At 36.3% G+C, this 14,917-nt stretch overlaps 1 protein-coding gene across 3 annotated transcripts in view; it reads left to right on the top strand.

The window, feature by feature from the left end:
* Positions 1-14,917, top strand: part of MED12L (mediator complex subunit 12L) — a 371,061-nt gene that overhangs the window by 317,037 nt on the left and 39,107 nt on the right. For all 3 annotated transcript variants that reach the window (XM_077160783.1, XM_077160781.1, XM_077160782.1), the window contains 3 exons: positions 1,404-1,766; positions 3,731-3,887; positions 7,183-7,394. In XM_077160783.1, coding sequence (XP_077016898.1) covers positions 1,404-1,766; positions 3,731-3,887; positions 7,183-7,394 — 732 coding nt within the window. The remainder of the gene's footprint in view (positions 1-1,403; positions 1,767-3,730; positions 3,888-7,182; positions 7,395-14,917) is intronic.

Here is a 14,917-nt window from a genome sequence, read left to right on the forward strand (position 1 = left end):
AGGAAAGGGAAGGTGCAAGGACATGAAAAGATGTGACTCACAGGGGAAGTGCAATGCTGCAGTTATTTGGGATAGCCTGAGTACCTCATATCAGTGGGGGTGTAAAGAGAAAAAAAACTAGAGTCATGGGCAAGTTCTCTTTGTAGTGCCAGTGGGTTCTTCAGTGGGGAAACATCTCAAAGCCATTTGGAGATGTGATTTTGACACCCAGGAAAGAGGTTTAATCTCAAGACAGAGATTAGAAAGTATCAGTTTATAAAATGGTATTTGATCCTTGTGTTTTTTTATTATTATTATTGTAAATTTGTCATTCTGGACAATTTTAAGAAAGACAAAAGTAGAGAAAATAATATAATAAATACTCAAGTACTCATTACTAGTTGCACTGTTTTAGCATTTTGATCAACATTTTGCTAAATCTTATTTTAGCATCCGAGAAGATAGGATTTAACAAATGAGTATCACTGCTGAATCATACTGATATTTCTTTTATTCTTGTGTCTTGGTGCAGCTAGAAGGAAAAACTTAAAAGTGTGGAACTGTAACCCATACCAAACTCTGAAATCTTCTATAACCAGTTGTTGCGGTGTGCTTTGAAATGTATTGCTTTTTTTGTATATATGTTATTTTTTCATAATGAGAAATATAGATATTTAAGCCACATGCTGAAATATTTATGGGTGAAATGACAGTGTCTATGATTTGATCCTTGGTTTCGCATGACTTCATCATGGAATAGTATGTATTGATAAAAACAGGAATGTATTCACATTTTATACAAAGCTTGAGTGGGGGACTTTTTTGAGGAAATACTATTTCAAATTAGTATGCCATGGAAAGTACTATAAGATAGCACCAATTAATATTAAAAATCAGAAAATGTAAATTTCAGAAATAAAATACCATATCCTCTTCTAGACTCAGTAGAAATATGCTTAAATTGAAAGTCTTTCTGTGTACCTGTTGCTGCAGGTTAATTCTGTAATATTACTTAACTATCCAGATACTGGCTTCTTAAGTACATAAAAGATACCCTTATTGAATCAGGTATGTAAATGTTTAGATTGAAGTTGACTTGAGCCTAAGAAGGGCTAAGTGTAACTAGTCTTTAAGCATTTGTATGGCCTTAAAAATAATAAATAGAATCTGTAGATTTATAATTGATTGTGACTTAGTACAAAACCCCCCTCAACCAAAAAATAAAAGGAAAACCCCATTTATAGTATTGAAAGGACGTCTAGCTGTGTGGCCCCAGACCAATTAGTTAACCTCTCTCGTGTATGATAGGCTTCTCTAAGACCCAGTCAACCAAGTTGTTTTCCGATTCCACCTCCTGAGCAAGCCTGGCCTCTGATTCAGGCCGAGATCTGAATGTGTTGTCCTGCAACCTTACTTTACCACAGGGTCTCCAGGTCTCCACAAAGCAGAAGTTATCCCCGTGGGATTTGTTCGAGGGTCAGAAGAACCCAGCTCCTCTCTCCTGGGCCTGGTTTGGAACTGTCCGGGTAGACAGAAAGGTGATGAAGTATGAGGAGCAACAGCATCTCCTTTTGTATCACACGCACCCCATGCCCAAGCCCCGAAGCTACTACCTCGAGCCACTGCCCCTCCCTCCCGAGGAGGAGGAGGAAGAGCCTACTTCTCCCACGTCTCAGGAACCAGAAAGGAAATCAACCGAGCTCTCGGATCAGGGAAAATCCACAATGGATGAAGAGAAGAAAACAAAGGGAAGGAAGCGTAAGATGAAATCAAGCTCAAGAGTTGATGTAAGTTAGGAAGTATAGAGATCTCTGGCTCAGCATCCATTTAGAGATTTATTTGTGCCCAAATTAAATCCCTAGAAACATAACTCAGAGCAGTGTAAGCTTTGTTATAGCTGTCATCGTAACAAGGCTCTTGTGTAATTAACTATCACGCAGTGACTTGTCACAGAAGACAGGAATACAGCTTGTGGTTTTCCCTCTTCCATTTTTTTTTGGGGTGGGTGGGTGGGTATACTGTGTGGTGGGGGTCACATTTCATTCTTTTTCCATGTGAATATCCAATTATCGCAGCACCCTTGGTTGAATTTGTTTTTTGTTTGCTTTTGGGAGTGTGTGAACCATGGCAGGCGAGCATTCTACCACTGAATCACCCTCGCGCCCTCCCAGTGCATCCTTGTTTCTCCCTAAAGGTCCACCTAACATATATAATAGGATATTCCTGGGTTTTCACATTTTACCTTTCTATATGACTTCCCTGAATATTTCTACTTCTCCGTCACGTTTTCAGACTTTTTATGAAAAATAAAATAAACCTAACACAAAATAGTTTTTGGGTAGGCCACAGTGGCTCAGCAGGGAAAGTTCTTACCTGCCGTTGCAGAAACCTGGCTTGTGTATGCCCATGCAAAAAAACCCCAACTATATATATATATAGTTTTTATTCTTCCTTCTCTATAAGCATCCCTTACCTAAAGCAACATTTTCCCAAAATAACAGAAATCTATATGAGATGGAACTTCAGGGAAAAAAAAAAGTTCTTAATAAGATCTTAAGAATTAACCTTTAAAATACTTGAGAGAGAATTTGTGACATTTTCTATAAAATCCTAGGTTGTTATTGCTGCAAATTGGAAGAAATACTCACAAATTAGTGCTTAGACATTTCTGACTAATTGTTGTTTTTGTTCACTTTTCTCACCACAAACACATCTGTTCCTAGATGGGTGCTGGATGATTACTATTCTAGTAGTGATTGCCATCGCTGTTGGGTGCCTTTGAGCTGCACTTCAGTGCCCTTTCCTCGTTCAGTCTTCCTGCTGTATCCATTTGAGCTGCACTTCAGTGCCCTTTCCTCATTCGGTCTTCCTGCTCTATCCGTTTGTCTTGAGGAGATGCTCAGTAGGATGCTGATTGACATTCTCTGCCAGGCACTAGCCTTTCATTCCACCTGGATGGGTTTTTGTTTTTGTTTTCAGATGCAGAATTCCTGAAGCCCATGTTATTCCCCAATGTCCTGCTTTTGTCCCTTCTTTCCCTAATACTCCTAAAACTGTGTCTTCCCTTTGTGTGATACACTCTTTGGTAAAATCTCATGGAACTGCAATATTTGACCCTTTCATCATCTAGATTTAGACTAGGGAGAGGGAGACAGTAGGAGGATTGAGACATTCAGATGTGATCCTCAGAGCCTGCAGCTGCTACAAGGAAGGGGTGAGGTTGTAACATGGGGATGGGGAAGCAGTGAGTGGTCGACCTTACTTCTTTGGGGATGCTGTCTTGGAAATAAGCTACCATCTAGGCTGGGTCTTTGTTCTGGAGTAACATGGGCTTTTCTGTCATAATTTATTATCTGGATCCAAGGAATCAGGAAGACTTTCTAAGACTAAATGATCGGAACATCAGGACACTTAGCAACTGACAGTGCTATTTCAACTCTGTGTGCGTTCAATGTTGATGCTCTAAATACACTTTTAGTACTTTAAAAAAAGTTCAGAGAAATCTTTTTCTAGCTCCCCTACATCCCTTCCCAGTCCAAGTACATTTTAAGTCAAGAAAAAGTTTTAACTCAAATGGGTATTTTGCAGATTAGTTATTTACACTCTGGCCTTTCTTTTTTTCCCTTTATAAAACTAGCCTTGTGCAGAGGGATAATTTCCCAAATAACTAAATTGGAAGAATTTGCATTAATTATTTGAGCGGTATATAACATTAAGTAACTTTTTGTGTGTGTGTGACTTTATGTTGAAGGAGTATCCACAGAGCAGCATATACCGAGTGCCTCCCAATTACTCACCCATTTCCTCTCAAATGATGCATCACCCACAGTCCACCCTGTGGGGTTACAACCTTCTCGGCCAGCCCCAGCAGCCTGGCTTCTTCCTTCAGAACCAATCTCTTACTCCAGGTATGTGTAGAGAGAAAGCATAGTCACTTTGCTCTAAGATGAGAAATAACTTGGGTTCGTCTGTGCTTTTAACCTGAAACCTCCACAGAATTAGGGGATTTTAAGAACTGGATGCTCAGTTGGCATTTTCATAATTCCCTCCATTCAAGATTTTCTTCTTTCCTCTAAAATAAGGTTCAAGTTTGAATTTATGTCCTGACTCAGAATTTTCATCCAATGTGGGAAAGACAGCAGCAAAATCTAAGCTATGAGATATAAAATTGATAAGGATTTTACGTTGATAAATTTGCATACGTTTTTATCAAATATATTTCTTATAAGTGTTTTAGAAAGATTAGGAAATATTGCACAATGTCATTGTTTTCCCATCGTTTTAATTTTTAATTATTGAAACCATCAAGTAACTCAGAAATTTCAGCAAGTAGATTTAGATATCTGCTGTGTAAATTTACCATATCCGTGGTAAATATGCATGACTTTAGTACTGCTTTGGTTCAAGCCTCAATGAAGATGTTTCTAAATAAAATCATCTCCTAATTAGAAATGGATTAATTTTCTTCAGAGATGAAAGTTTGCCTGTTTTTAACAAAATAGATTAGATCTTAATCTACATTGTGTTGTACCATCTTAACAAATAATATTTGTTCTGTTATACTGTGATTTTTATGGTAACTTGAGTATGGTATTTTTGAGGCGTAGGGATCAAAATGTTTAATTCTTATATTGTAGAGACTCTGATCTAACCTGGCAATTAAGAGAGGTATTCTGGGAATGAGAGTATATAGTTTCAAATCGTGCTGTGCCATCTGCTGCTGTATAATCTTGTCCATGTCTTAATTTTTGCCTTTGGTTATCTTTAAAATGGACATACTAATATTGACCCTCACAGGGTGGTTCATGTATTCATTCATTCAACAAGATGTATCGAGCACCATGGTGTGCCTGGCTAGGTTTTGGGTGCTGAGGTATTACTGCGAACAAAGTGGATAAACATGTCTGTTCCTGAAAAAAAAAAAGTCTGTTCCCTTTTAAAAGATGACATGAAGTTTATATTATTGCACATACATGTACGTACATATATGTGTATGTATACATGTATGCATATATATGTATACCTATATATATCACTAAAAGTAAATTTAAAATATAGCACTCAGAAAATAGCCTGACACTGTGCATTTTCAGTAAGTGATTGTAGCGTGTTCCCACCTCACAGCTTGTGCACTGCTGCCCTTAGACCTCTTCCTCCGACGCCTGTGTGCCTCACTGCCTGGTCTTCTTTGGTTTGGTCAGACATCACTTAGTCAAGGAGTTCCCTCTGACCACCCTGTTTTAAACTGCAAACCACATCCTTCCCTGCACTGTCTAGCCGCCTCCCTTTTTTCTGTTTCCCCACAGCACTCAGCACTTGTTTACAAACTGTCTTTTACTGACTTAATTATAATTTTATTGTCTGCCTTACCAGAATCTTCCTTCTGTGAGGGTAGATATTTTTTTTCTGTTACATTCACTTCAGTTTCCCCAGAACTTAAAGTAAGGTCTGGCTTGCGGTAGGCTCTTAAAAAAAAATACATTGTCAGTTGAATGGATGACATTGTAGGCCATAAAGAGAACACTGGGCTTAATGATGAATGTAGAACATCATTCCCAGCGTTCTACTCTTTTTCTTTCTGCTTTAACTTTGAATCTCCCATACGTATTTGGTAGCAGTTTTACCCTTTGTAGCTATTAAATTGACTCTATGAGCTGAAGCTAACTACTTTGTAGAAGCATGTACTTTCCCCGCCTATACAACTGAGGTTTAGGCATTAGGTAGGTCTTAGTTATGAAACATAAGAAAAATTTTTAAAGAGACTAATTATTTTTAAAGATTTTATATGAATGAATTAATAGATTTTCATAAAACATGAGTCCTCTGAAGGTGTAGAAGAGTTTATATAGTATGATTCCATTTATACTTAGTCAAAATGCCAAACAATATACCATACACATATTTTTCCCAATTGCTGTCTTTCATCTGTGTACACATACCAATATGTTCAAGTTATAGGGAAATGCATAGGAATATAAACACTGAATTTAGAACAGCATTTGGTGGAAGGAAAAGAAAGCAGTTCTATATTTTTATTTGGCTCAGAGGTACAAGGTTATAGTTAGAAAAATTAAAAGACAGTAGTAGATCATAGTATCATCTCTTAAAGAGCATCTCATTCTATAAAATGAGTCTATTAATTTTTCTATAATAGTATAGTTCCAATTCTTCAACACAAGTTACCTTGCCATATGTTTTTCAAATTGATTTCCCATTTTTTCCCAGTTGTTTTTCAAGTGACAGTGAACATCTTCATGAATCATATTGCTAGCTGTGGTTTTGAAAAAATTGCGGGGATTTTGAGTGAACACCTTTTAAATATTTTCTATCATATAACCTGCTTTTGAAACAGACAGCATTTCTTTTGTGAGGTCTTTATAAAGAGGTTTTATCATTTATATACTTCAGAAAATTCAGAGTGTTTATGGAGAATGAAAGAATGGCACCTGGTTTGAAGTCTGCATGTGTTGAAAAAAAATTTCCCAACTTGTAGAGACATTTGACAGATTTTTTATGTATACACACACACACACACACACACACACACACACACACACACACGTACAGGCGCACACACACATATGTACAATCATATACTTATTAACATTTCTTGATTATTTGCTTTTTTGCCTTCAGAAAAGATGTGTTTGTCTTTAGACTCTATGCTATTTGACGTTTCAAAGGTTTTCAGGTTTTTAAACTTTTATTTTCATTCCTTTCTACTAAAACAGGCATTTTCATCTTGCCTTGGCCAAGGAGCTAAAATAGTATGAATTTTAGATTTGTTTAGAATTACAAAAGGGTTTCTGTGCCTGACCTAGGATGCTTTGTAAAGTGTACCACAAGGCTAATGTATTTTATGCAATATATTCCTGAGGGCCATGCATAATTTGAAACCCACAAAACTCTGAATTATGCTGACAATACTGTTTCAGGCATTTCAGTTTATCAACTGAAAGTGATGCCTCCGTGACGTAATACTATGATATTATAAGTCACTCCTCCTTCACCTTCCCCATCCTTTGGAAATGATACAAATCTTAACAGATCTTTAATACTTGCAGGCAGCGGGTAAGTACATTACTATATATTTTAGTCACGAAGTGAAACTTAAGAAGGTTCTGCAATTTAATTTTAAAAAAAAAAGTAAGACCTGTTGCATTAACGTACTTAGAAGGTCCTTCCTTCTGGTCACTTTTGCAGGTGGCTCCAGATTGGACCCTGCGAGTTCCTTTGTCCCAACAAACACCAAACAAGCTCTTTCCAACATGCTGCAGCGGCGCTCTGGCGCCATGATGCAGCCGCCCTCCCTCCACACCATCACGTCACAGCAGCAGTTGATACAGATGAAGCTTCTACAGCAGCAGCAGCAGCAGCGGCTTCTCAGGCAAGCCCAGACTCGACCTTTCCAACAGGTTTGTCTGGATCCAACAGTGGAGCCCTCTGTGTTTTATACTCCTCTAGCTGGGGATGAGTTTGGGGTATGTAGCCTGTTCGCTCTGTGTGCGCACCGTAAGTGCAGGTATATCTTCTACAGGTTTATGGATACTTTTCCCCTGTTGTATTTTACTGTTAACAATGATCAAATAAGGACTCTAAATGAATTAGGTTTATTAAAAATATGCCTTAAAAAAAATAAGAGATCATAACCTTATAATCAATTAGAAGAAGCAAGCCTTTCATCCTCAAAGTGTCATCCTTCCCAAGCACACATATTTTATTATATTTACGACCATATATTCTGTGCCTGTTAGCTCTATTTCACGTGTTACTTTTAGATTTATTGCTTCAAGGTTGCTCTCTGAAGCCTCTGCTTTTTCTTAGATTTTCACCTACAGTGCCGAGAACAGAATATATGTAGTGTTTACTTAATAATGTCTAGTGAGCAGTGACTAAATTACAAATCGCCGTCAGTATATTGATGCATTCAATTTAAGTCTTGACTTACATTGTTTCTATTTTTATACTCTATAACCCAGTTATCTTTAACTTTTTAGATGGCAGTGGTTATATTTAACAAAATATCCATGGAAGTCACACAAAACCTAGTATGGATTCATGAAACCCATGTGTCTATACAAACACATTAAAACAAAAAGAGGGAGGTGAGATGTGACTTCTTTTTCTAGTTTCTTTATACTTTTGTGTATTTTCCAAAATCGGTGTGGATTACCTTGATGATAATTTATAGCTAAAACTAATAGAGCACTTACTATATGCCAAAACATTTCTAAGAACTTTAAATGTATTAGTTATCTTAAATCTCACAATAATCCTATGTGTTAGGTAATTTTTATGATCCTCGAATGAAAGTAGCCAATCTACAAGTGTATCCTGCTGCACGAAAAAAACAAAGCTTTCAAAGTAGCAACAGATTCTAGTGCTTTTTAAAATATGTTCTGTATTTTGGATAATTCTCTTGACTTATTTCCACTGTATGATTTATGGCTCTTCTACATTCAGGTAATTTGGGGTGGGTGAGAAGGTTAGTCATGCATTCTTGAAAATGGTTCTTTTTTAACTGAAGGACAGGAGTGAGGAAACAAATTTAACTTGAGAATGTATGAGAATGGAAACGGCAGTTACTACATGCTTCTCTCTTTCTGACCTTTAGTGAGTCTTCCAATTCCCTGGGTTTTAGGTAACTTGGCCTCAAGCTGTTCTGATACATAAATAATGAGAATTTATTAAAATATTCAAAAATAATGGATTTTTCATATTCATATTGTCAATAAATAGTGTTGCTTGGAATCTCAGCTTTTCTTGGTGATAAGCAAAAATAGAGTTGTGTTATTGGTTCATATCCTTGTTGAGAGAAATTATAAATGTATAAAAAGCTGAGAAACCATCCCAAGATAGTGAATTCAGCTCCCTTTTAAATTAAGCCTAAGTAAAACTTGTCTTCCAATAAGTTACATTTTTATATCTACTTTTTAATCATAAGATATAAATTGCCATATTACTATCAAATGGTTCTGGCTCTATTCAGTTGAATTACTCTGAATGGTTCCTGGAATCGGGAAAAGGCCCACTGGGCCATTGTTTCAGTTTCTTAGTTGCTAAAGCAAATACCTTGCGGTGGGCTGGCTTAACCATTGAGAGTTGTTTGGCTTATGGCTTTGAGACTAGGAGAAGTCTGAAATCGAGGTGTCATTAGGGCGCTGCTCTCTCCCAGAAGACTCCAGGATTCTGGGGCTGGCTGTCAGCAATCCTTAGAGCATGGCTCTTCTGTCACACTGCAGTGCAGATGGTGACCTTTTAGTCCCTTTGACTTAAAGCTTCAGCTGCTTCCTGTGGCTTTCTCCACGCCCATAGCCTTCCCTGTAAGGCCTTTGTAAGAGTTCAAGACCCATCCTGAGTCAGCTGGGCCACACCCTCGCTGAAGGAGCCTCATCAAAGGGTCCTGTTTTCAATGGGTTCACACAAATAGGAATGGATTAAGTTTAGGAATGTGTTTTCCTGGGGTACACACCTCCAAGCCACACAGATATTTACAGGTAAACATGCCTGTCCCCAAAAGCTACACTTCTTGGCCCAAGCCATGACAATCAATTTCCCCTTAAGCAAAAATTTTTAAATAGGAATTCAATAGAATAATAGAATAATCTATTAATAATTGACGATATCCCTAGTGTCTTCCTTAAATCACTTGAAATACCCGACTGTATTCAGTTACACCACCTATCATTCTGTTTTTACTAATGGGAATTAATTCTTTAATTAATTCATTCTTTTTCCTACTGATTCTTTTGTGTCAACTCTGTCACAATATTGGATTAATTTTTTAAAATTATTTGCCTTTTAAAATCAGAAATGCCTTCATCAATCATACATAAAAACTTAACTTTGTAACAATGATTTTAAAATATTCACCTTCCCTCTTCCTCCTGTACTCTCTTATAATACTTGAAACTTTCACATAGAATAAATAAAATTTGTATGTTAAGTATGTAAGATTAGAGTACCTGCACTTAGGAGGTTTGGTCTTCTAAAATTGTGTATGAGCTATTGGTATACTTGGGATCTAGGTAAATATGGAATTGTAGCAGAAAAATTCTTATGATATTCCTTATAAATCTAGGATAAGGACAATTACATGGAGTACCAATAATATTGATGCATTTTTAAAGATATATGTTTGAGTGCAATTAGTTGTTTTCCTAATAACTACTGACATACCAGAAATAACATAGAAATGTTCATTCCCATTTTGGCAGGAACATTTTCTTAAGTTAAAAACCTCCACATCTTGTGATTCTCTCTAGCTCTTTAGTTTTTGGAGTAATTTTTTAGCTTTCTGACTTATATTGAGAAAATTAAATGATATTCTTTCTCCTTATCCTAGCAGTTTTCTTATGCCAGAAGTCCTTTTTCTCAAATGTAACAGATGTGTTAGAGCCTTCAAAACTGATCTTAGAATTTCAGCAGATAGTTTATAAAGCCTGATTAGTTTCTCCAGGTCTTGTATGTGACTGCTTCCTAGGCTAGTTTCCCAGTAACCCACTGCTTGTCCCCTTTTCTTATAAGATTGGGCATTCACCCTTATAATTTATGCCATCCTTTCATCTACTATGTACACAGTAGGGATTGATGAAATATTTATCAAAGAAATGAATGCATGATTTGAGTAGCTGTTTCAAGAAGCAGCAAGCTTTTTTTCCTCCTTGATCCTTAATTTTTAATACTTAATAGCAACCTGGTTTCTAGCCACAAACCTGTCTCATAGCCATTCCCCTGAGTGCTTTCCACTAACTTACCCCTGCAGTGGTCTCTGCTGTTGTGGTTTTGAAAACCTAGATAGGGCAGGGGAGACATAAATTCCTGAATTCCAGAAATGTCTCTGACCTCATTGAGTCCTCTTGCCTTTTTCCTTTTGGAGAGAGGTTGGCATAGGTATAGAGTGTCTAACCTTAGGTGGTGCCTGATGCAGACAAGAGCACGTTTGTAAAGTAACCCTCTGATTTCACTGTGGAGACTGAAGGTCAGCCCCAGTCTCATTGGAGTTTCTGTAATGGTCCGTCTGTTATTTCCTCAGGAAAGTGTTAAGTATGCGTTTTGCTGTTAGGAAACAGGTGCTGTAAATAGCATGGGTATTTATGTATTTTGAATCAAATTAATAGATGTAATAATTATTATAATTGGCTGTATTTTCTTACTGATTTAGTGCATACGCACATGCATAAAGATAGGGGTTTTTGGCAAGGAAACTTGTTTTCATTCTTAGTTGTAGTCCTCACTCAGGAAAGCAATTAAGATTGATTTCCATTCTTTATCCAGATGTCCCTCGTTAAAAGGGACCCTCTCTCTGCGGCAGAGCCTCATCTTTAGCTGATGGAATAGTAGCTCTATAGGGTTGTTGTGAAATTAATGATATAATACATATAATGGTATGTAGCAAAGTGGCTGGCCCATAGTAAGTGCTCAGTAAATGTTAGCTGTTATATTATTGTTGCTGTTTTATTAATATTAATTTTATGATTTTCTTGTTTCAAAGGAAATACCTGTCCCAGAAAAATGATGATTATTTTCTTAAATGTATTGAGGATTAAAAGACTAAAAGCATGTCATATGTTTTGCTTATATAATTATACTAATTTTCCTATAAGATTGGTTTAATTAGCATTTTTTTTTAGTGGCCACCATTAGAACAGACTAATAAAAGGAATGCTGGTTTTGTTTTCATAATAGTCTATGTTCATACTCTCTAAATTCTGTGATAAAAACTTGAGATGGACTTATTCCAGTTTCAGTGTTTTAAAATACTACTATTTTATTTTCTGCATATTCTTATTCCCTGAGAGCTATCACGAAATATAGAATGTTTGTTATAGTAATGCAAAATGCTGCTTTTATTGCTTTCCAATATGGTTCTTATACTCAATAATTTTTACGTAAACTGAAAGAACTTCCTGTCCCCCTCCTTCTTAGTAATAATCAATGTCAGACAGTTTAAGAACAAAAAAAAGGTAAGTAGACATATGTTTAGCTCAAGTTGCTTGTGTCAAATTTGAAAAAAAAAAAAGCAGTTGGTTATAAGCTACATATAATGACTCATAGATTTTCATGGCAGTAAAGAGGAGGACTCTGTTTACATATGGCGTACCCAGTTATGGCTAAAAGTAGCTTCTAAGGAGTTCAGGTTAGTAACCGTAGACTCAGTCCCATCGTTATGTATGCAAATAAAAACATTACTTGATGTACGAAGGAAGGATAACTAAGTTAGAGCCTTCCAGAGTTGTTGGCTCTTTGGCAAAAGTTGTGCATGTGAATTCATGAAAACATGCTCCCTGGGACTTGTGAGACCCATTTGAAATTGAGCATCCAGTCTTTGCTGATTGATTTCTGAGGCTTCTACACTTGTGGTAGAGTATCACCTTGGAGTATCTGCTTCTTTCTTTCCTTCCCACTTGCTTTTCAGTTGTCTATTTCAAATGTCTAGATAAGGACAGAAAATAATATAACAAACTCTGATGTACTTACCACCTAGCTTTATTTAATAGTGATACTCTTCTATATTTGCTCTAGATCATGTCTTAAAAATAAGTTATTACAGATGTGGGTGAAACTCCTTATGTATCCTTTCTTTTCATTCCCTTCCTTCAAAGAGGTCATCAGTCATGAATTGAGGATTTTTCATTCTTAGAAATATTTTTATACTTCTACTACACATTTTTGCACCATTGACAAAAACATTACAGTGTTATTTTCATATTTGAAACTTTATATAGATATCATACTCCATGTTTCCCTTTCAACTTGCTTTTGTTGTTAATTGTTGCATTAAATTTGTTTTGGTGCACTTAGTTTTATTCATTCATTCTTCTAGTTGGTTGCTATTCCATGATAAATATTAAGATATTATTTATGCATTCTCTTGATAGTCATTTATTTCCAATTTTTTTCTGTTGTCACTAACACTAAAGTAAACATTCTTTTACACTTCTTCTGCAAGTGTACTGGTGGAAGAGTTTCTAGGGTATGTACCTGGAAGTGGGAAATGCTGATTTGCTATCCAAAGTGGTGGTGATTCCTATCAGTCTTAAATGAGCATTTTCCTTTCCCTGCATCCATTCCAGTCCTTGATGCTGTCAGACCTTATTTTTTTTTCCAGTCAGAACAGGTGAAATGGTGTTGTTTTGTGACATTTTAATTTGCATTCTCTGATTACACAGGAGGTTAGGCATCATTTTATAACTTTGGTTAGTTGTTCAAGTTTTCATTTCTGAATATAGCCTAATCTGATACTTCGAGGATATTTCAAAATAATTTCAAAATAGTCTTGTTGAAATTCAAAAGTCTTGTTAATCATCTTGAGTAGTTTTTTTTAATTAAAAAAAAATTTTTTTTAAACATAACAACATATTAACATGAACATTCTTACCATATGATCATTCCATTCTTGGTATAGAATCAGTAACTCACAATATCATCACATTGTTGTATATTCATCGCCATGATCATTTCTTAGAACATTTGCATCAATTTAGAAAAAGAAATAAAAAGAAAAAAGTTTCATACATATCATACCCCGTCCCCCTCCCTCTCATTGACTGCTAGCATTTCCATCTACCCAATATATTTTAACCTTTGTTTCCCCTATTTTTTTCCTATCCCCTTACCACTCCCCTACACTGTGAGTTTTGACAACTATTTTAAATGCATTTATTCAGCATAAATTACATACAAAATTAAAAGGTCACTTTTTACATCTCCAATAACAAAATGATCCTAAGAGGAGAAAAACGCTGAGCTGGTAAATATATCCTAGGCCCTTTCATTTTGTTTCTTGCGTGGAAGACATATCAAGGAAGAATGTGTTCTGCTTATTCTTAATGAAGTAGTTTCTGGTATTTTTGCATCTTTTTGAATAATAAGGAAGGTGCTGAATTCATTTGCTGAAAATATTACATACGCTTAGTATTTATGAGAGGATTGGGGTGGAGGGTTGAGGAAATGGATCATTAATATGAGGGTGGTTGTTGGATCTAAAAACAAATGTATGGATGTAGCGAGTGATTTAGCTGCACTGAAAATGGTAAAAGTGGGTATTATACTCTTGGGAAATTCCTGTAATTTCTAGTCTTTGATATAGTAAGATACTTTCTCTTTTAGGTAGGGTTGAGAATCGGATGCTTCATCACATCTCTAAAACTCCGCAAGGAGGAAATTTTTACCTCATATGATATACCCTTTGGATCTGCTTATAATAATGATTAAACAAGGGAATCTTTTAACCAGAGAAATAGCACATTTTCCCAACCATTGCGTTGCCTTTTTCTAAAACGTTCCCTGTTGGTATGTAAACAATGGTGGCACTGTAAATGAGTATTTGTTGTCTATTGTGGTTGATTGAATGTGTGCATAGCCTGATGCTCTATTTTAACTTGCATTTATTGGGGATGGAAATAATTCTACCCTCCAAAAATATATGCCCTGCCGGCTTTGTTCTCTTAATGTATTATCTGTTTAAATATGACCTGAGCTCTCACACTGGTTCTAGTGTGGGTAGAACCCTGGCTCTGCAGCTCACCTTGGGGTCCTGGCATCTCTGAAATGAGGAAGAGCCTCTGTGTCTAGATATCTCCCCTACTTCTTTTATGTCACCATTTAACCAGGTTGTGGTCTTCACTAAATGAATATTACCATATTTTTTAGCAGTGTCCTAGTCTATATTGAGGTCTCGAGGCATATGGATCAATAAAACCGCGGTGGGCCTAGTTTTTCAAGTTTGACTCCCTGAAACATCGTTTTAAAATGAAATATTTCATGTGTATTTTGGCTGCCCTCACCATTAGGCTGAAAATCTTATCTGTGTTGTCTGCCGTTTTCTTGCTGTCCCCTTTCTGTAGGACTTCTGTAACTCTGCTGTCTCCCTTCTGGAAGACTTTGACAACATAATGGTAACACCCCTGCTGTCATTCCTTTTCTTTCTTTACTT

Source organism: Tamandua tetradactyla, chromosome 5 (assembly GCF_023851605.1).
Source record: "Tamandua tetradactyla isolate mTamTet1 chromosome 5, mTamTet1.pri, whole genome shotgun sequence".
NCBI lineage: Eukaryota > Metazoa > Chordata > Mammalia > Pilosa > Myrmecophagidae > Tamandua > Tamandua tetradactyla.